Source organism: Phyllobates terribilis, unplaced genomic scaffold, assembly GCF_046119375.1.
Source record: "Phyllobates terribilis strain yellow unplaced genomic scaffold, ASM4611937v1 Scaffold_3__8_contigs__length_932513732, whole genome shotgun sequence".
Classification (NCBI taxonomy): Eukaryota; Metazoa; Chordata; class Amphibia; order Anura; family Dendrobatidae; genus Phyllobates; species Phyllobates terribilis.
In genome coordinates this window covers 723,945,368-723,969,138 of record NW_027362763.1, presented here as the reverse complement: position 1 = coordinate 723,969,138, position 23,771 = coordinate 723,945,368, and the positions used below count along the sequence as shown (strand labels likewise).

Below are 23,771 nucleotides of genomic sequence, written 5' to 3'. Positions count from 1 at the left end.
CCAGAGCAGGGACAGACAGTTGTGTTGCAGCCTAAGAGGACGTGTGGCAGTAGGAGAGCCACGAGCCAGGGACAAAAGGCGAAGTGAGCCTGTCCTGGCAGATAAAGAAACTAATCTACCAGACTTTGGTGTCTGAGGCTGGGAGGATTCCAAGTCCTACAGCAGATAACCAGTCCGCAGGGGACTGTATGTTCCTTGGCCTAAGAAGCCCGGAGGCTCCGCCACAGCAGAAGGGACCAGCAAAGCCGTACCTGGCCGGGAGTAGAAAGGGACCCAAGTTGCAAGCCATACGGGCGAGAGGACACGGTGAGCTCGGGAACGTGGGCTGTTACACTACAAGGAGGGAAATAACCAGAAGAAGCACAGAGAGCACGGTAGGCCTACACCCTCACCCTGACCAGGGTCAGCTTCCCACTTGTTCTCAGACATCCAGGCCCCCTCCTAGCTGGGCTTGTTTCTGGGTCATTTTACCTGTTCTAATAAAGACCCTGAACTGTTTAAGAGGCCTCCGTTTACTGGCTATCGCGGTCGGAATCATCCCCTCCATCATCCATTATATATATGCCCTGGGGCCATACTCCTCCCGTGGGGAGTTGAACTATTCAGTGCTGCACATTTATATCAGCCCCAGCGGTCTGCACTGCAGCGGCGGTTAGCCCTGACCGCAATCCACGGGTGGCGTAGTCGGACATTACCTACAGCACCGGGTCGCCACTACTACTCCCAGCATTGCCCTGAAGCCCGGTTCCGAGTGCCCCACGGCCCAGGGGGCGAGTCAGTTGTATTAGGGTTGGGGTTGTATTAGGGTTAGGGTTGTGTTGGGGTTGGGATTTTACAAAAGTAAAGAAAAAAAATGATGACGATATGGCGACTAGTGTTGAGAGAAAGTGCTCGCTACTTGAGTTTGCATCGGGTGCTCGGGTATGCACCGAGTATCGCGAGTGCTTGAGTGACCTGCTCTAGTCTCTGCCCCATATGTTTCGCGGCTTTTATACAGCCAAAAAACATGCGGGCATTGCCTGCCATGCACGAGCCGTCTCAAATGTTTTTGTTGGGTGTCTAACAACCATGAAACACGCGAGGTGGGTACTCGAGCATGTCACTCGAGTACCCGCGATACATGGTGCATACCTGAATACCCGATGCAAACTCAAATAGTGAGCGCTTGCGCTCAAGACTAAAGACAGCTTATTCAATATGATGACCTAATGTTATCAAATTCTGTGTCGTACCTCTGAGTTCAAAATGTTCACTATACCCCTTTATAAAATCCTTGAGGGGTCTAGTTTCCAAAATGGTGTCACTTGTGGGGGGTTTCCACTGTTTAGGCACATCAGGGGCTCTCCAAATTCAACATGGCATCCGCTAATTATTCAAGTAAATTTTACATTCAAAAGTCAAATGGCGCTCCTTCCCTTCCGAGCCCTGCCGTGAGCTCAATCAGTGGTTTTCCCCCACATATGGGGTATCTGCGTGCTCAGGAGAAATTGCACAACAAATTTTGGGGTCCATTTTTTCCTGTTACCCTTGTGAAAATAAAGAAAATGTGGGTCTAAAGTAATATTTTTGTGAAAAAAACTTAAATGTTCATTGTTTTCTTCCACATTCCAAAAATTCCTGTGAAGCACCTGAAGGGTTAATAAACTTCTTCAATGTGGTTTTGAGCACCTTGAGGGGTGAAGTTTTTAGAATGGTGTCACTTTTGGGTATTTTCTGTCATATAGACCAATCAAAGTCACTACAAATGTGATGTGGTCAATAAAAAAATGGTTTTGTAAATTTTGTTGGAAAAATGAGAAATCGCTGGTCAACTTTTAACTCTAACTTTATTCCTCTAATAATGTCCTCCATCGTGGCCCCTTTCTGTAAAAATAGCCTCCATCCTGGCCCCTTCCTCTAATAATGTCCTCCATACTGGCCCTTTTCTGCAATAATGTCCTCCATCTTGTGCCCTTCCTGTTATAATGTCCTCCATCCTGCCCCCATCCTGTAATAATGTCCTCCATCCTCGACACTTTCTCTAATAATGTTATCCATCCTGTCCTCTTCCTGTAAAAACGTCCTCCATCCTGGCCCCGTCCTGAAATAATGTCCTCCATCCTGGCCCCTTCCTCTAATAATGTCCTCCATCCTGGCCCTTTCCTGGAATAATGTCCTCCATCCTGGCCCTTTCCTGTTATAATGTCCTCCATCCTGGGCCCTTCCTGTAATAATGTCCTCCATCCTGACCCCATTCAGTAATAATGTCCTCCATCCTAGACACTTTCTCTAATAATGTCCTCCATCCTGGCCTCTTCCTGTAAAAATGTCCTCCATCCTGGCCCCGTCCTGAAATAATGTCCTCCACCCTGGCCCCTTCCTCTAATAATGTCCTCCATCCTGGCCACTTCCTCTAATAATGTCCTCCATCCTGGCCACTTCCTCTAATAATGTCCTCCATCCTGGCCTCTTCCTCTAATAATGTCCTCCATGCTGGCATCTTCCTTTAATAATATCCTCCATCCTGGCCCCTTCCTGTAAAAATGGTCTCCATCCTGGCCCTGTCCTGTAATATTGTCCTCCATCCTGGTCACTTCCTCTAATAATGTCCTCCATCCTGGCCCCTTCCTCTAATAATGTCCTCCTTCCTGGCCCCTTCTTGTAATAATGTCCACTATCCTGGCCCCTTTCTGTAATAATGTCCTCCATCCTGGACCCTTCCTGTAATAATGTCCTCCACCTGCCCCTTTCCTGTAATAATATCTTCCATCCTGGCCCCTTCCTCAAATATTGTCCTCCATCCTGGGCCCTTCCTGTAATAATGTCGTCCATCCTGGCCCTTTCCTGTAATAATGTCCTCCATCATGGGCCCTTCATGTAACAATGTTTTCCATTCTGGACCCTTCCTGCAATAATGTCCTCCATCCTGGGCCCGTCCTGTAATAATGTCCTCCATCCTGACCCCTTCCTGTAATAATGTCCTCCATGTTGGACCCTTCCTGTAATAATGTCCTCCATCCTGGTCGTTTCCTGTAATAATGTCCCCTATCCTGGCCCCTTCCTGTAATAATGTCCTCCTTCCTGGACCCCATCCTGTTATTCTACTGCAGGAAACTGGTGGGTCTCTGCACCGCAGTACATTTCAGCTGAATGAGAGTCTGAGGATGCACATCCAGGGGAAATAGGCGCTGGCATCTGCGGGCTTCCCTCCAACATGGGTCCAGTCATGGTCACACCATTTGTCATTAGGCCTCATATATGCCTATTGTCAGAAGACTTATGTCCGGTCTGTGAACCGGAACACAGATGTATGAATCCATCCTATAAAAGTAGTCTGAAACAGTCTTCCTTCCCGGAGGCGGAACTTAATTCTCAAACAGGGCCCCTACCTACCACAAGTCTTTAATAGTATTAATCTTCTCATGTGCGCCAAAGGAACTTTTTGGCACCCTTGACTCCAGCGCCTGGGTGCAACTGCAGCCCCTGCACTTACTATAGTTATGACCCTGCTCCTTCCCTATCCTCCATGCTTTATACTGCAGCATATTTGTTCACATTGGTTGCTGTGTATTATAACAAACCCAGTACACAATCACTCAGAATTTAGTGTCTGTTGTGATTATCTTTTTTTTAACAATGAGGACTTAAAGGGGTTGTCCCATTAATTATATTTACCTATTTACAGAGGCCGTATGGTAGAGCACATGTGGGACGAACGGGTCAATTCTCGTCTATGGCACTGACAGAAATAGCCGTACCGTCAGGCTTATAGAAGTGAATGAAGCAGTAGTCACACATGAGAGGTGTCAACCCATTCACACAATGGACTTTGCAACCCCCCATTTTTGGGATTGGTAGGGAGTCCAGCAGTCAGACTCTAGTGATCACACAATATTGTGGCTTTAGTAGAACAGTTACTTTACAAAAGGGGTTTAGGCTTCAGCTAAATTTCTGCAGTCACTGTATGTAGTATATAGAGCAGTAGTGCACATGCTTGACCACTGCTCCATTCATTCCCTATAGGGCAGCTCAGCGCTGCTCTTAGTATTTTCTGGCAGCCCCATAGAAAATGAATGGAGCAGCGGTCAGGCAAAAGTTTCCTGTTGGGGATAAAAATTCCCCATTCTGGGGTCAGATTCCCACAGATCAGTAAGTTATCACTTACCTTATGTTAGGTGATAACTTGTTTTCACCAGTCAATCCCTTTAAGTGGAAGTGTACATTCCCATATACTTTGAACACCAAGTAGCACCATACTATATAAATACATTTCAGAATTCTTCAAAGGATTCTTTTTTTTATTAGCAAGTAAATTCCAAGCAGTGCTAATTTTTTAGGATCTATTTAATAAATATATTATTTAACGGTGGGAACTTAAAAATTGTGGGTCTGAGCAGCCACCACTAGATGGAGCTAACAATATACAGATTCCTAAAGGGAATCTGTCAGTAGGATAAACTCTCCTAAACCGTCTATATGGGCTCATAGGTCATAGGAAGCTGAATTAAATGATACCTTCATATCTGATTTTATATTTTATTCCAGAGATAACCACATTTTTCCTAAATGTAAATAAGCTGTTAAGATCTATGGGCCGGACATAGATCTCCTTGAGAATCTGCCTCCAAAATTCTGTCCCCAGCTCTGCAGTGAGAACAGGAGAGCAGAGAGTGGCCATGACACATCACACTGGTAACGCCCCTTGATGTAAAATAATCTCTGGAGGCAGATTCTCAGGGAGATCTATGTCCGGCCCATAGATCTTAACAGCTCATTTACATATAAGAAAAACATGAATATCTCTGGAATAAGACATTGGATCGCAGATATCAAGGTATCATTTTATTCAGCTTCCTATGACCTGCATGCCCATATACACGGCTCAGGAGGGTTGATCCTACTGTCAGATTCCTTTAAATGTAATAATTAGTCTATAAATCTGTATGTTAAGAGCTCCCCCTAGTGGCAAATGTAGACAGGAAAAAAATATTAATAAATAAAGGACGCACATTGCGTTCGAAACGTGTAGCTATGGCTAAATATTTTTACATGGAATTGCCATTACTTAAATAAAAACTCTTTTTATCCACAATGGAAGCTGGAATATTTTTCTAATCCTTGTTTGCAAGCGGTCCCTTGAGATTCTGTGCTCCAGAAACACCGAGAAGTATAGGTGAGCTGCCTCCCCCCTAAATATAATTTACTATGCAGCAGTGTGATAGCTTCTACTTTACAGTGCCCTTTCTGCAAAGGTGTGGGCACCAAGAGCCCATAGATCCAACAAGAGCTGCTATGGAGGGAGATATCTGATTTGTACTGGCATATACCGAAATTAGCAGAAAAGGGACCCAAACTGCATCGAATGCTCACAGAAACAATGTAATACACATCTACGGTTATCTGGGGAAAGATTGTATGTTATGTAATGAATGATGATACCCACTGATTAAAGCAAAGCCTCACATTAAATATTATATTACATAATTGTACTATGAGAAATGTCCTAATTTTGTTATTGTGAAGATGAGGAAGTTGCAACTTTCCCTAAAATGAGATCTATGGCAAAGTCTCATGTATTAACATGTCGCTCTGATTTATGCAAAGAAGTATAAGGATAAGATCGGGTCCTTCCCCGCCTGATCTCTGTGTCTGCCAACATGACTGCAAAGTTCAGCCTACTTTAGTCTCATGTGTACAGGGGCATTAAAGGGATGCTGTCAGTCGATTCAATCTGCCCAAAACCCCGGGCACCATGAATCAGAGGCTGGCTATACTATTGCAGCCAGGTATGTTTTCTTCTGAAACGCTCCAGCATTTCAGAGAATACATAGAATGAAGATCTGGAAGGGGACCATAGGGAGAGGTAAGATGCGGCCCCCAGATTCTCTCTGCTCCGCTCCATTTAACTCACAGGTCTCTCCCAAAGAGACTGAGATCTGTCAATCACCTGGAGCGGGTAGTAAAGAATCTGGCCGAGGACCACATCGGTCTCATTTCTGCTCTCTATGGTCCCTGGCTGGTTCTTGAAACCATGTTTTCTCTGAAATGCTGAAGTGTTTCAAGGAAAAATTGTGCTGTTAGGATCTGATTCATGCTGCCTATGGCATGGACAGTATGGATCAACTGACAGGTTCCCTTTAAGGCCTGTACTAAACTATTGTTAATTGATTTCTTCTAGGAACTATATATGTAATTAAGACAGATGGATTAATGAATAAATTATAGATAAATTGTCTGAATTGTAAAGCGCTGCAGAATACAGTTATATGAAAAAGTTTGGGCACCCCTATTAATCTTAAGCTTAATGTTTTATAAAAATTGGTGTTTTTGCAACAGCTATTTCAGTTTGATATATGTAATAACTGTTGGACACAGTAATGTTTCTGCCTTGAAATGAGGTTTATTGTACTAACAGAAAATGTGCAATCTGCATTCAAACAAAATTTGACAGGTGCATAAGTATGGGCACCCTTATCATTTTCTTGTTTTAAATACTCCTACCTACTTTTTACTGACTTACTAAAGCACTTTTTTTGGTTTTGTAACCTCATTGAGCTTTGAACTTCATAGCCAGGTGTATGCAATCATGAGAAAAGCTACTTAAAGTGGCCACTTGCAAGTTTTTCTCCTGTTTGAATCTCCTCTGAAGAGTGGCATCATGGGCTCCTCAAAACAACTGTCAAATGATCTGAAAATAAAGATTATTCAACATAGTTGTTCAGGGGAAGGATACAAAAAGCTGTCTCAGAGATTTAACCTGTCAGTTTCCACTGTGAGGAACATAGTAAGGAAATGGAAGAACACAAGGACAGTTCTTGTTAAGGCCAGAAGTGGCAGGCCAAGAAAAACATCAGAAAGGCAGAGAAGAAGAATGGTGAGATCAGTCAAGGACAATCCTCAGACCACCTCCAGAGAGCTGCAGCATCAACTTGCTGGAGATGGTGTCACTGTGCATCGGTCAACTATGCAACGCACTTTGCACAAGGAGAAGCTGTATGGGAGAGTGATGCGAAAGAAGCCATTTCTGCAAGCACGCCACAAACAGAGTCGGCTGAGGTATGCAAAAGCACATTTGGAGAAGCCAATTTCTTTTTGGAAGAAGGTCCTGTGGACTGATGAAACCAAGATTGAGTTGTTTGGTCATACAAAAAGGCGTTATGCATGGCGGCAAAAAATCACAGCATTCCAAGAAAAACACTTGCTACCCACAGTAAAATTTGGTGGAGGTTCCATCATGCTTTGGGGCTGTGTGGCCAATGCCGGCACCGGGAATCTTGTTAAAGTTGAGGGACGCATGGATTCCACTCAGTATCAGCAGATTCTTGACAATAATGTTCAAGAATCAGTGATAAAGTTGAAGTTACGCAGGGGATGGATCTTTCGGCAAGACAATGATCCAAAACACCGCTCCAAATCTACTCAGGCATTCATGCAGAGGAACAATTACAATGTTCTGGAATGGCCATCCCAGTCCCCAGACCTGAATATCATTGAACATCTGTGGGATCATTTGAAGAGGGCTGTCCATGCTCGGCGACCATCAAACTTAACTGAACTGGAATTGTTTTGTAAAGAGGAATGGTCAAAAATACCTTCATCCAGGATCCAGGAACTCATTAAAAGCTACAGGAAGCAACTAGAGGCTGTTATTTTTGCAAAAGGAGGATGTACTAAATATTAATGTCACTTTTCTGGTGAGGTGCCCATACTTATGCACCTGTCAAATTTTGTTTGAATGCAGATTGCACATTTTCTGTTAGTACAATAAACCTCATTTCAAGGCAGAAACATTACTGTGTCCAACAGTTATTACATATATCAAACTGAAATAGCAGTTGCAAAAACACCAATTTTTATAAAACGATAAGCTTAAGATTAATAGGGGTGCCCAAACTTTTTCATATTGTATGTTGGCGTAATATAAATAAAAAGATTATTGCAAGGGCATACATAGAAATCATTGGGCTGCATAGCAGAAGTTCTAATTAGCCACCCCGAAAAAAAAATAATATTCGTTCGGTCACAGAGGAGCATATCTCACAACATTGCAGCCCTTACAATACAATTTTCCTCCTATTGAAGCCCCTATATTCCCCTTTCATAGCCGCACATAAAGTATGATGCCAACAAAAGTGCCCCCCAAACACAGCATGATGCCACCACAATAAATTCCTCCACAGTACCCTCCACACACACAGTATGATGACCCTACTGTACCCCCATCTCCTTAACCCCTACGCAAAGTATGGTGACCTCAAAATAGTATGATGCCCCAATTGTGACCCCCACACAGTACTCAATACAGTATAATAGGCCTCCATACAGCATGATGCCGCCCACAACGCTTCACAAAGTATGATGGCCACAACACAACCCTCCACACTGTATAATAGCACTCACTAGCCCTCCAAACAGTATAATGGCCCCCACAAAACCCTCCACACAGTATGATGGACCCCACACAAAACTTCACACTGTATTATTGCTTGTAAACAGTATAATGGCCCTCACATAGCCCTCCATAAACTATAAAGGCTCCCACATAACCCTACATATAGTATAATGGCCCCCATCTAGCCCTCCAATTATTATAATGCCCCCTATATAACCCTCCAAATATTATAATGAATTTTACAATTGCCTCTACATAGCTTTCCATATAGTATGATGGGCCCCATATAACCTTCCATATAGCATAATGGCCCCACAGAGGCCCTCCACACAGTATGATGGACCCCACACAAATCTTCACATTTTATAATTGCTTGCATACAGTAGAATGGACTCCACATAGCCCTGCAAACAGTATAATAGCCCTCACATAGCCCTCCATAAATTATAAAGGCTCCCACATAGCCCTCCAAGTATTATAATAGCTCCCACATAGCCCTCCTAATAGTATAATGTTCGAACATAGCCCTCCAAATAGTATATTTGCCTCCACATAGTATAATGGGCCCCACATAGTCTTCCATATAGAATAATGGGCCCCCATAGTCCTCCATACAGTATTATTGCACCACATAGTCCTCCATACAGCATTATGGGCACTACATAGTCCCCATACAGTATAATAGGCCCCACATAGTCCTCCATTTAGAATAATAGACCCCACATAGTCCTCTATACAGAATAATGGGCCCCACATAGTACTCCATACAGAATAATGGACCCCAAATAGTCCACCATACAGTATAATGGGCCCCACATAGTCGTCCATAAAGAATAATGGACCTCACATAGTCCTCCATACAGAATAATGGGTTCCACATAGTTCTCCATACAATATAATGGCCCCACATAGTCCTCCATAGAGAATAATGGCCCCACATAGTCCCCCATACAGTATAATGGCCCCACATAGTCCTCCATACAGAATAATGGCCCCACATAGTCCTCCATACAGAATAATGGGTCCCACATAGTCCTCCATACAGTATTATGGGCAACACATAGTCCTCCATACAGAATAATGGACCCCACATAGTCCTCCATACAGAATAATGGGCCCCACATAGTCCTCCATACAGAATAATGGCCCCACATAGTCCTCCATACAGAATAATGGGCCCCGCATAGTGCTCCATACAGAATAATGGACCCCACATAGTCCTCCATACAGAATAATGGACCCCACATAGTCCTCCATATTGTATAATGGCCCCACATAGTGTTCCATACAGAATAATGGACCCCACATAGTCCTCCATACAAAATAATGGACCCCACATAGTCCTTCATACAGAATAGTGGCTCCACATAGTCCTCCATATAGAATAATGGGCCCCACATAGTCCTCTATACAGAATAATGGCCCTACATAGTCCCCCATACAGAATAATGGCCCCACATAGTCCTCCATATAGAATAATGGGCCCCATACAGTCCTCCATACAGAATAATGGCCCCACATAGTCCTCCACATAGTATAATGGCCCCACATAGTCCTCCATACAGAATAATGACCCCACATAGTCCTCCATTCAGAATAATGGCCCCACAAAGTCCTCTATACTGTAAAATGGGCCCATATTGCTTTCTACATAGTATAATGAGCCCCACATAGTCCTCCATACAGTATAATTGGCCCCACATAGTCCTACATACAGAATAATGGATCCCATATAATGCTCCATACAGAAAAATTTACCCCATATGATGCTCCATACAGAATAATGGGCCCCATATAATGTTCCATACAGAATAATGGGCCCCATATAATGCTCCATACAGAATAATGGACCTCATATAATGCTGCATACAAAATAATGGGCCCCATATAATGCTCCATACAGAATGGGCCCCATATATTGCTCCATATAGAATGGGCCCCATATAATGCTCCATACAGAATGGGCCCCATGAAATGCTCCATACAGAATGTGAGCCCATATAATGCACCATTCCGAATAATGGGACCCATATAATGCTCCATACAGAATGGGCCCCATATAATGCTCCATACAGAATGGGCCCCATGAAATGCTCCATACAGAATGTGAGCCCATATAATGCACCATACCGAATAATGGGCCCCATATAATGCTCCATACAGAATGGGCCCTATATAATGCTCCATATAGTACAATGGCCCCATATATTGCTCCTTATAGAATGGGCCCCATATTATACTCCATATAGAATGGGCCCCATATAATGTTCCATACAGAATGGGCCCCATATATTACTCCAAATAGAATGGGCCCCATATAATGCTCCATACGGAATGGACCCCATATAATGCTAAATACAGTATAATGGCCCCATATATTGCTCAAAATAGAATGGGCCCCATATAATGCTCCACATAGAATTGGACCCATATAATGTTCCATACATAAAAAATGAAATAATCAAATACTCACCTCTCCTCGTTCCTCGCTGGCTGTAGGTCTTGTCTCTTCAGCGTATTTTGCCTCTTTGCACCACTCAGCGCAGAGAGAGCGCTGTAGTGACGTCATCGCTCCATCTGCCCTGAGACATTTGAGAGTCAGAAGATGCGGAAGACATCGGAACTGCAGGAAACGGGGAGAGGTGAATATTTCAAACAGTTTAAAGCAGACAGAGGGCTCGGTGCCACCCAAACTCTGATTTTTATTAGCTCTTTTTATTACGCATTCATACCTCCCCTTGGTGAGCTCATATGAGGGCTGGTTGTGGGATGTGCTAGGTCTGTTAGATTTTTATGAGATCCCTAACTTTCGGGATATTTTCGCCCCTGGAGGTCCCAAGTGGTAGATATTGTTGGCATGTTTCTTATCACAATTTTATCTGTCTATAGAGATGATATATGGCATGGATAGCACCACCCATAGGATGAATATTAAGTTGGTGGGGTTCTGCAGCCTTATGGATGTGAGTGAATGCGTTATGTGCGACCCTTCGCTGCGACACCGAAAATATATCTCCCATAAATATTGGATTGATGCAGACCCCAATATTCATCACTAACCACTGGCTCCAAAAGGTATAGAAAGATTCTTTGATCAGAGCAAGCTCTTTGGTTTGGAAGTGTACTACCCCACCTCTGCGTAACGAATCTCAGTCTCACTACAGGAGGCCCCTACTTCAATGGAGGTTGAAGTATTAGGTCTTTCACTCTCACTTCCCCTGTTTTGGTTAATTTCTCTCTTCCCTAGTTATAATTAGTTCCGTATGTTCAATGTGAGGGTGATATGTCCCTTCTCTGGAGATGTGTTATAGATTTTAATTTATCTCTATGACACCTCCATACACTATAATGGGCCCCACATTGCCTTCCATACAGTATAATGGGTCCCACATTGCCTTTCATACAGTATAATGGGTCCCACATTGCCTTCCATACAGTATAATGGGCTCCACATTGCCTTCCATATAGTATAATGGGTCCCACATTGCCTTTCATACAGTATAATGGGTCCCACATTGCCTTCCATACAGTATAATGAACACCTATAGCACTCCATACATATAATAGCCTCCACAATGTACTCAGTGATTTTAAAAATATAAATCAATAAATAATATACTTACCTCTCCCTGTTCCCCGCTGATCCGGTCTCTATAGCGTGTGTTCTGAAGCTCGGCACTGCTCGGCCCAGCAGGTGTGAATTAGTGGAGGGAGGATGATGGTGGAGGGAGCATCAGTTGATGGCTCCCTGTTCCACCATTGCTTTCAACTGTATCAGTATGTTGAAAGTGCAATGCCGGGCCGATGCGTGGTCTGCCGCCACGCGGAGAAAAATATGGGATGGATAGAAAGATATGTTAGGCCTCATTCAGACGTCAGTGATTTTTCTCCTGTTTTGGATCTGATTTTTATCAGTGATTGGTTCGTGTGTCCATTTATACCATCAGAGTTTTATCAATGATTTTATCTGCTTTTAAAAAAACCCGCAAAGCTTCTCTTACTCATTGCAATGTTAAAATTGGACGGCACATGGATTGTACACTGACGATATCCATGTACAGTCTGTGATGGTCACAGAGCACTAGCCATAGACTTGTATGGTGATTTTGAACTGTGACTTGTCTCCATTGGTTTTCTTTTTCTGACATGTCCACAAAAGGGTCCCAACAACGGGGTACGGCTTGTCACTGGCTGTTGGGCACACATGAATTGGCCTTCATTTTTTAACTTATTTTCTCCAGCAGTAATGCAATTCCAATTTCATATATTCAATGTTTGCTTACTACAGTGTTTCAGAGTGCAGCTCTAATTTTCTAGTTATGTCCACAAAAAACATGGATGGGTTTAATTTACATATAGCGTGGGTCTCTTAGCTTGCACCTGTTCACATTTGTCTTTCTGTTTGGAAGTGATGGTCAGTCTTTGATATTTGTACAGGCCTTCTGATTGAGCACTCCACCCATCAGCCTATGGCGGTTTTAAATTGAGCTTGATCCTACCTGCCCATATTATTGTAGGCTTTTAGTCCGGGAGAGGTATCATGTTAGGTCAGGGTCCCAACAATGGGGTACGCCTTGTCGTTGGCGGCTGGGCACACGTGAATAGGCCAATTCATGCGCTCAGTATCTTCATTTTTTAACTCATGCACCAATGCAATTCAAATGTCATATATTCAATGTTTGCATACCATAACGTTTCAAAGTGCAGCTTTAATTAGTAAGTTATGTCCACAAAAAACACAGATGGGTACGTGTTCTATCTGTGGAATACATGGATGGGACACGTACCTGAAAAACATAACGAAGAGAAGGAAACTTTATTCACCCCCTATGGAGTGCTGCTGATTTCTTCATTTTTTATAGGTGAGCAAAGAATGCTAATTATTTATTTATTTATTTTAGATAGGTATCTATGCATAGATAGTGCTTATCTATGCAGGTAGAGGGACAATAGAGCTCTGAGTTTCGGGTACACAATGGCACTGATATACATTAGAATGCAGTGAGGGTAGTGCCTGCCTTTCCCTTTGTACAGGTGATTATTTAACATTGCCTGCACTAGTTTGTCTGGGGTTAGTATGGCTGTACAGTGCGCTGTGTGTGCACTGAGCCCTCAGTCCTCCCTGCCCTGCGTCCAGGAATAGACGAAGTAGGTATACAGGCTTCTCTCGCGTCCGCTGTCAACTTGCTTGACCCTGACAACCAGCCCGGCTGCCGGGGGAGGGAGGGACGGGGGTGGTGGCTGCAGGCAGGGCGGGCATTCACATGTGAAGTTGCTTCTTCTCCTGGAACAGGGCAAGCTCTGCAGACCCAGAGATCCTCCACCCACCCGAAGACCAGGGGGAGCTCCCAGCCCAGCTCCCAGCCTGCTGCCGTCTCCTCGCAGGATACATCGAGCATTGGTCTCTTCCTTCTCCCCCCAGTGTGCCCCCTGCCCCCCCCTGGGCGGCTATACAATCCTCAGCAGTGACCTGAGACTGTATAGCCAGCCCCAGCACTGGGTGACACCTCACAAACTTTGCTCTTGTTTTGAGTTTTTTTTTGTTTTGTTTTGTTTGTTACGTTTTTTTATTATTATTGTTTGCTACTTTTTAGCATTTGCATTATTTTTTATTATCACTGCATTGTGTTAACCCCTTCCTCTTCCTGGACATTCTCCCCTTCCACTCCCTTCTTTCCAGATCGCAGGTGCTTTCATTATCCCTGCACCCTCCAAAAAAACCCCAAAACTGTCAGGAACTATACTTAAAGAGTGTGACTATCTGAACAGCTGACAAGTCATCATGACTGCAGAAAAGGAGAAGAAAAGGTAAGAAAAGAGCACAGTATTTGTCTTGCAGAATCTGTCTTTTTTTCACCAGGTCTTGTGGTTTTTTTGGTGTTTAGGTGACTTAAATACAGTGTAAACTTCTTTTTACCAACTTGGTCATGAATAGCGGTCATGATGCCAATCTTGCATATCTGGCGATGATGGCGACCGCTGTTATTGTCGTATTATTCTGCCTACAAATGATCCTTGTTTATTCATTTTCTGGAATTTCCTTTGTGGGTTAAAGCAAAAATATAGATTTCATGTGAAAATTATTCTGATCCGAGTCAAATATCTTTCCGGTTGTTATCGGCTAAACGGTGCAATGTTGGAAAAAATATCGCCACGTTAATCTGATTGGTGGTGGATCATGTCTGTCTAGAGTTATTATTATACAGATCGTTCATCTATAGGTGCCATAGAGTGACGTAACGCTAAAACAATAACCTATGTAGCAGAGCTGTGCTTGACATGTTTGAGTAAATTTGCTGAGTTAAGATAATGTGGTAGGTTTATCTGCAGTCCTATGTAAAAATCAATGCTGTGTAAAAAATGTTTTGGTATCACAATGTGCTGCAAAATACAAACTCAAGTCTGTAACATTTGTAGATGAAAAAGTATAGCAATGAAAACTTTCTGGATGATGCTCTATATGTACTTTACGGAGCATGGATCTGCTCAATAGCTAATGTTCTATATAAAGTGTACGGTAATAGCACAGCTAATGCTCTATGTATAGTATAAAACACTTGGATTCATTAACTTCTGTATAATGTACGACATAATGAACTTTATATAATGTGCTGTAGGTATAATAGATTAAAAATAATGCATTATATGTATAATACACTGTATATTGCACAGTAGATGCAGTAGATAACATGCTTTGTATAATGCAGTATGGCTGCTGCACTATATATGTATCTGTATAATGCACTATATATAAAGTACTGTGAATAACACATTATATACAGCATTATGGCTAGTGAAATATTTAATTATATGTAATGCACTATATCTAAAGTACCATAGATAACAGCTAATATTCTATGTATAATGCAGTATGGCTAGTGCACTGTATATTTATGTATAATTCAATATATATATATGTATATACAGTATATATATATCACTGTAGAAAACAGGTAATGTGCTATATATATTGTACTATTGATAGTGCATTATATATTCATATATAGTGCACTGTATATAAAGTACTGTAGATATCAGTTATTGTGTGCTATGTATACTGCACTATACATATATAAAGTACTGAAGATAACAGATTATTTAGTGCACTCTACATTTATGTATATAATGCACTATATATATATAAAGTGCTGTAGACAACAGCTAGTGTGCTATGTATAATGCAGTATGGCTAGTGCACTGTATAATTATGTATAATACACTATATATAGAGCACTGTAGAAGACATAGGTAATGTGCTATTTCTATTGCACTATGGGCAGTGCATTATACATTTATGTATAGTGCACTGTTTATAAAGTACTGTACATAACAGTTATTGTGCTGTGTATAATGCACTATATATATAAAGTACTGAAGATGACAGATTACCTAGTGCACTATACATTTATGTATATAATGCACTATATATATATATATATATATATATACATATATATGTATTTTTCTTTTTTTTTCTATATATATGTATATATATATATAAAGTACTGTAGATAACAGCTAATGTGCTCTGTATAACGTCCTATGGTTATAATACACTGTGGCCTACAGTACGTTGCAATTAATGCACTATACATAAATATCAGTAATGTTCTATATATAAGCCTTTATGGTTAATGCAGCAGACATTTAATGCACCGTATATAATATACTATAGATAGCAAGCTGTACTGTTATTAAAACATTATAGTTACTGCAGCATGCCTATAATTTACTGTGCACTATTGGTAATGCACTATGTATAATATATAATGCACAATGCAGAAAATAATAATATATGCGTAATTCTATATAATAGGCTATATAGACACTCCATGGATAACGTAGAGTCATTATATACTGTAGCATTACTGCAGAATTGTGGCACCTGCCTTGTTTGCCCTTTATGCTGATATTTCGCTGCTGGTTTGTTTTGCAAAGTAAACATTTGTGTCTTTTGTTCGAAAAAAAAAAATTTGAATTTTTGAGAATTTGTCTTTTTTTTGTCTCCTAAATTGTATTCTTGATCTGGCAGGATGGTAGTGTAACATTATCAGTAGCCATATTGTGTTACATTGTATAGGTTGTAATAATTTTGTATTATTGTATCTGATATGTTAAAGACAGTGACATTAATTCTGCTTTGCTTCTTATGTTCAGCTCATACTCGGGTTCTGAGAGGGTTACTTGGGTAATGGAGATAAGAACCTGGAGAGAAAAGTTGCTTTTTGTAATAGAAATGACACATAAATGGGTGAGCGCCTGCTCTCTGTTATCTGCAATGTGCTCATAAGGTGCAGGCTTGTTGCTTTGGCCGCATTCATTGGTTCTGTCAGGGGTGATAATCATCTGTACGGACAAGTTCCTTCTTGATTGGGCTAATTCCACCCTGACAAAAGATGTGAATGGTGTGTGTATGAGGGCAACTGACTAATATGTGGGAGACTTTTCTACAATGAGGGTGAGATGAGTCAATAGTAAAAAAATATCTCATTATAGTCAATGCAGGTAGATAGTCATTAAATAGATTTTTGTCTAAGTTGAACATACTTTAACTCCTACCTGATAGAGAGATAACAGTTACCCCAACCAAGTTTGTCATTAGGTATTATCTATGGTTTCACATAGAACTGCAAATAGAACTACTACATTATCTTAACTTACACATGCAACAGAGAGTTTATCTTTTTGGCTATATTGTGTCATGCTATAATGCATTACAGTTACCTACATGTAAAACCATAAAAGAAACGTCATCTATGTAACGTTGACACTTCTCCTAGATGTTGAATGAAATTACCAATTCATCTCTTCTACATTGATAAAATTTTACAATGTTTTCTAAGTCAGAGAAAACCATGCAAAAGATTAAGAAACAGCACAAAATAAAAATTCAATGGATTTATCCTTATCTCACATGTCATTTTAGCATCCTCTCTATGCAAAAAAAAAGACCTTCAAGAAACCTCGTACTTTTCTGAATATCTTACTGTGATCTATAAGATTTTGCATTGTTAAACAGAACTAAATCAGATCTGATCAAGACTTCGTGTTGTCTGGTTTGACATAGGACTTCCTACATAATTCTATTTCCCTAACAATGCATCCTTAAAAAGCTTAACTCTAATATATCTACAGATCGGTACTGTCACTATATCTGCAAGTTAGTCTTTTTTTTTAATAGTTTTCCCAAAAAATCAAACAGCAAAAAAAAAAAAGAACAGGGCGAACCCCGCACCCCTGTAGTCATAATAAAGGAAGCTGACTATTGGGAGTCTTTCCTTTGGGGCGGTTTCTTTCACAGATACTGAAATCTGCTGCAGGAAGACTTAGCTGAGCAGTCCAATGGCTTATTTCCTTCTATTCAGACCTGCCAAGCCAAGTAAAAGTACAGCTCTCCCAGCTTAAGAGGCTTTCATGTCATTTGCATTAGCACAGACTAGATGTTCTCTCCTCTCCTCTCTGATGGGGGAAAGTCGGAGGACTTATTTGTACTGTTTATATAAAAATATGTTGTTGTCTATAGTAACCAAACATAAACATTTATTAGTTGTGATCAGTTATTCTATTGAGTCATTGATTAAAGAGGGATATCTCCTTTCTAGTGATCACCAGATTCCCCATTGATCAGTGGTGATTGATGGAAGAAGCTGCAGGCAGCTGCACTTTTTTCCTGCAGTGGCCACTGCTGGAAAAATGGGGAATTACATGGCGCTCATTCAAATGAATGGTCCACTATTTGATATACCTTGGCCCTGAGTACTCAGGATTATCCCTTCTCAACATTAGAACCTTTTGTTATGGCATCTGAATCTCTCGATAATCAGCTGTGATCATTGAAGAAAGCTGCACTTTTAATTTGCATTGGCACTGCGGGAGAAATATGGTATCACATGGCACCCATCCTAATGCATGGTCAACTTATTAATAAATGGTCAGCCCGAGTCCTCCACACAAACCATTCAAGGGATCATTAGATTTCCTGAGATATAGAAACTATATCTTGGGGCGATCAGTTGTGATCGCTGGGAGAATTTGCAGGCGGCTGCACTATTCCACTACAGTGGCCACTACTGGAGAAATCTGGTATTGCATCTTACCTACTCTAGTGAGTGGACAACTATTTATTATGATCATCCTGATTTCTTCAGATTGAGAGTTGCTCTTTGCAGCCACTTTCCTTTCTGGCAAAGGCCAACATGCCCAACGTTTATGGTCCGAGTATGGTCCTTGATGTCCAGACCAACGATGGGTCTCCTAAACTGATCTCTACAGCCTCAGTGGTATATATGAGACTGATGAGTTTGGGTCAGGTGCCCCATGGCCGGCCTGGACATTGCGTTATATACTCATACCGTGAATATGGGATGTGTGAAACCGACCTAAAAGTAACAGATGTGTCTAAGACGAGATTAACAGCTTGACACAACACTGAAGGATCTACAATTACTGGTGATTTTTGTGGAGAGTGATTTTATACTTGACAGCAGTGTTTTATGCCTTTTTTATTCTGATCATGAGCATCACATGTAATTATTGCCCTCATGAAGAGCTTTAGGGGCCGCACTTAAGGGCCAATACATCAAGTTGGTCGTTGCTGATCTGTAGCATCTATTGGTCCCTAACTTCATTGTTTTATATCGAATCTCCTGCTAGTCATTAATTTATAGTTGTGTGTGGCCGAGTATTACATAAGTAGGATAACAGCTGATGTGAGGTCCTCTCTTATGGTATTGTGACACTTTGACACTTTCACTATACTATGCACTATAGCGGTATAACTACACTATACTATGCACTATATCAGTATAACTACACTATACTATGCACTATAAAGGTATAACTACACTATACTATGCACTATATCAGTATAACTACACTATCCTATGCACTATAAAGGTATAACTACACTATACTATGCACTATACCGGTATAACTACACTATACTATGCACTATATCAGTATAACTACACTATACTATGCACTATAAAGGTATAACTACACTATACTATGCACTATATCAGTATAACTACACTATCCTATGCACTATAAAGGTATAACTACACTATACTATGCACTATACCGGTAAAACTACACTATACTATGCACTATACCGATATAACTACACTATACTATGCACTATAACGGTAAAACTACACTATACTATGCACTGTAACGGTATAACTAGACTATACTATGCACTTTAACGGCATAACTACACTATACTATGCACTATACCGGTATAACTACACTATACTATGCACTATACCAGTATAACTACACTATACTATGCACTTTAACGGCATAACTACACTATACTATGCACTATACCGGTATAACTACACTATACTATGCACTATACCAGTATAACTACACTATAATATGCACTATAGCGGTATAACTACACTATACTATGCACTATAACGGTATAACTACACTATACTATGCACTATACCGGTAAAACTACACTATACTATGCACTATACCGATATAACTACACTATACTATGCACTATAACGGTAAAACTACACTATACTATGCACTGTAACGGTATAACTAGACTATACTATGCACTTTAACGGCATAACTACACTATACTATGCACTATACCGGTATAACTACACTATACTATGCACTATACCGGTATAACTACACTATACTATGCACTATATCAGTATAACTACACTATACTATGCACTATAAAGGTATAACTACACTATACTATGCACTATATCAGTATAACTACACTATACTATGCACTATAAAGGTATAACTACACTATACTATGCACTATATCAGTATAACTACACTATACTATGCACTATACCAGTATAACTACACTATACTATGCACTATACCGGTATAACTACACTATACTATGCACTATACCGGTATAACTACACTATACTATGCACTATAAAGGTATAACTACACTATACTATGCACTATACCGGTATAACTACACTATACTATGCACTGTAACGGTATAACTAGACTATACTATGCACTATAACGGTATAACTAGACTATACTATGCACTATACCGGTATAACTACACTATACTATGCACTATACCGGTATAACTACACTATACTATGCACTATACCAGTATAACTACACTATACTATGCACTATACCAGTATAACTACACTATACTATGCACTATACCAGTATAACTACACTATACTATGCACTATACCGGTATAACTACACTATACTATGCACTATATCAGTATTACTACACTATACTATGCACTATACCGGTATAACTACACTATACTATGCACTATACCAGTATAACTACACTATACTATGCACTATACCAGTATAACTACACTATACTATGCACTATATCGGTATAACTACACTATACTATGCACTGTACCAGTATAACTACACTATACTATGCACTATAAAGGTATAACTACACTATACTATGCACTATAACGGTATAACTACACTATACTATGCACTATAAAGGTATAACTACACTATACTATGCACTATAAAGGTATAACTACACTATACTATGCACTATACCAGTATAACTACACTATACTAGGCACTATATCGGTATAACTACACTATACTATGCACTATATCAGTATAACTACACTATACTATGCACTATATCGGTATAACTACACTATACTATGCACTGTACCAGTATAACTACACTATACTATGCACTATAAAGGTATAACTACACTATACTATGCACTATAACGGTATAACTACACTATACTATGCACTGTAACGGTATAACTACACTATACTATGCACTGTAACGGTATAACTACACTATACTATGCACTATACCAGTATAACTACACTATACTATGCACTATAAAGGTATAACTACACTATACTAGGCACTATATCGGTATAACTACACTATACTATGCACTATATCAGTATAACTACACTATACTATGCACTATATCGGTATAACTACACTATACTATGCACTATAACGGTATAACTACACTATACTAGGCACTATATCGGTATAACTACACTATACTATGCACTATATCAGTATAACTACACTATACTATGCACTATATCGGTATAACTGCACTATACTATGCACTGTACCAGTATAACTACACTATACTATGCACTATAACGGTATAACTACACTATACTATGCACTGTAACGGTATAACTACACTATACTATGCACTATATCAGTATTACTACACTATACTATGCACTATAAAGGTATAACTACACTATACTATGCACTATACCAGTATAACTACACTATACTATGCACTATATCGGTATAAGTACACTATACTATGCACTATACCAGTATAACTACACTATACTATGCACTGTACCAGTATAACTACACTATACTATGCACTATAACGGTATAACTACACTATACTATGCACTGTAACGGTATAACTACACTATACTATGCACTATATCAGTATTACTACACTATACTATGCACTATAAAGGTATAACTACACTATACTATGCACTATAAAGGTATAACTACACTATACTATGCACTATACCGGTATAACTACACTATACTATGCACTATAACGGTATAACTACACTATACTATGCACTATACCAGTATAACTACACTATACTATGCACTATACCAGTATAACTACACTATACTATGCATTATAAAGGTATAACTACACTATACTATGCACTATAACGGTATAACTACACTATACTGTGCACTGTAACAGTATAACTACACTATACTATGCACTATATCAGTATTACTACACTATACTATGCACTATAAAGGTATAACTACACTATACTATGCACTGTAACGGTATAACTACACTATACTATGCACTGTAACGGTATAACTACACTATACTATGCACTATATCAGTATTACTACACTATACTATGCACTATAAAGGTATAACTACACTATACTATGCACTGTAACGGTATAACTACACTATACTATGCACTATACCAGTATAACTACACTATACTATGCACTGTACCAGTATAACTACACTATACTATGCACTATAACGGTATAACTACACTATACTATGCACTGTAACGGTATAACTACACTATACTATGCACTATATCAGTATTACTACACTATACTATGCACTATAAAGGTATAACTACACTATACTATGCACTATAACGGTATAACTACACTATACTATGCACTATATCAGTATTACTACACTATACTATGCACTATAAAGGTATAACTACACTATACTATGCACTATACCAGTATAACTACACTATACTATGCACTATATCGGTATAAGTACACTATACTATGCACTATAAAGGTATAACTACACTATACTATGCACTGTAACGGTATAACTACACTATACTATGCACTATATCAGTATTACTACACTATACTATGCACTATAAAGGTATAACTACACTATACTATGCACTATACCAGTATAACTACACTATACTATGCACTATACCGGTATAACTACACTATACTATGCACTATAAAGGTATAACTACACTATACTATGCACTATAACGGTATAACTACACTATACTATGCACTGTAACGGTATAACTACACTATACTATGCACTATATCAGTATTACTACACTATACTATGCACTATACCGGTATAACTACACTATACTATGCACTATAAAGGTATAACTACACTATACTATGCACTATACCAGTATAACTACACTATACTATGCACTATAACGGTATAAGTACACTATACTATGCACTATAAAGGTATAACTACACTATACTATGCACTATAACGGTATAAGTACACTATACTATGCACTATATCAGTATTACTACACTATACTATGCACTATAAAGGTATAACTACACTATACTATGCACTATAACGGTATAACTACACTATACTATGCACTATATCAGTATTACTACACTATACTATGCACTATAAAGGTATAACTACACTATACTATGCACTATACCAGTATAACTACACTATACTATGCACTATATCGGTATAAGTACACTATACTATGCACTATAAAGGTATAACTACACTATACTATGCACTGTAACGGTATAACTACACTATACTATGCACTATATCAGTATTACTACACTATACTATGCACTATAAAGTTATAACTACACTATACTATGCACTATACCAGTATAACTACACTATACTATGCACTATACCGGTATAACTACACTATACTATGCACTATAAAGGTATAACTACACTATACTATGCACTATAACGGTATAACTACACTATACTATGCACTGTAACGGTATAACTACACTATACTATGCACTATATCAGTATTACTACACTATACTATGCACTATAAAGGTATAACTACACTATACTATGCACTATACCAGTATAACTACACTATACTATGCACTATAACGGTATAAGTA

General features: G+C 39.7%; 1 protein-coding gene across 2 annotated transcripts in view; it reads left to right on the top strand.

Moving 5' to 3' along the window:
- The first annotated feature begins 13,385 nt into the window (after positions 1-13,385).
- The window catches only part of EPAS1 (endothelial PAS domain protein 1), a 166,401-nt gene continuing 156,015 nt past the window's right edge, over positions 13,386-23,771 (top strand). Inside the window, exons 1-2 of one of the 2 annotated variants that reach the window (XM_073672055.1) lie at positions 13,386-13,519; positions 14,052-14,179. In XM_073672055.1, the coding sequence (XP_073528156.1) occupies positions 14,154-14,179 (26 nt within the window). In that variant the 5' untranslated portion in view covers positions 13,386-13,519; positions 14,052-14,153. Of the gene's footprint in view, positions 13,520-13,753; positions 13,773-14,051; positions 14,180-23,771 lie in introns of those variants that run through there. The other variant, XM_073672056.1, reaches the window with a different exon arrangement.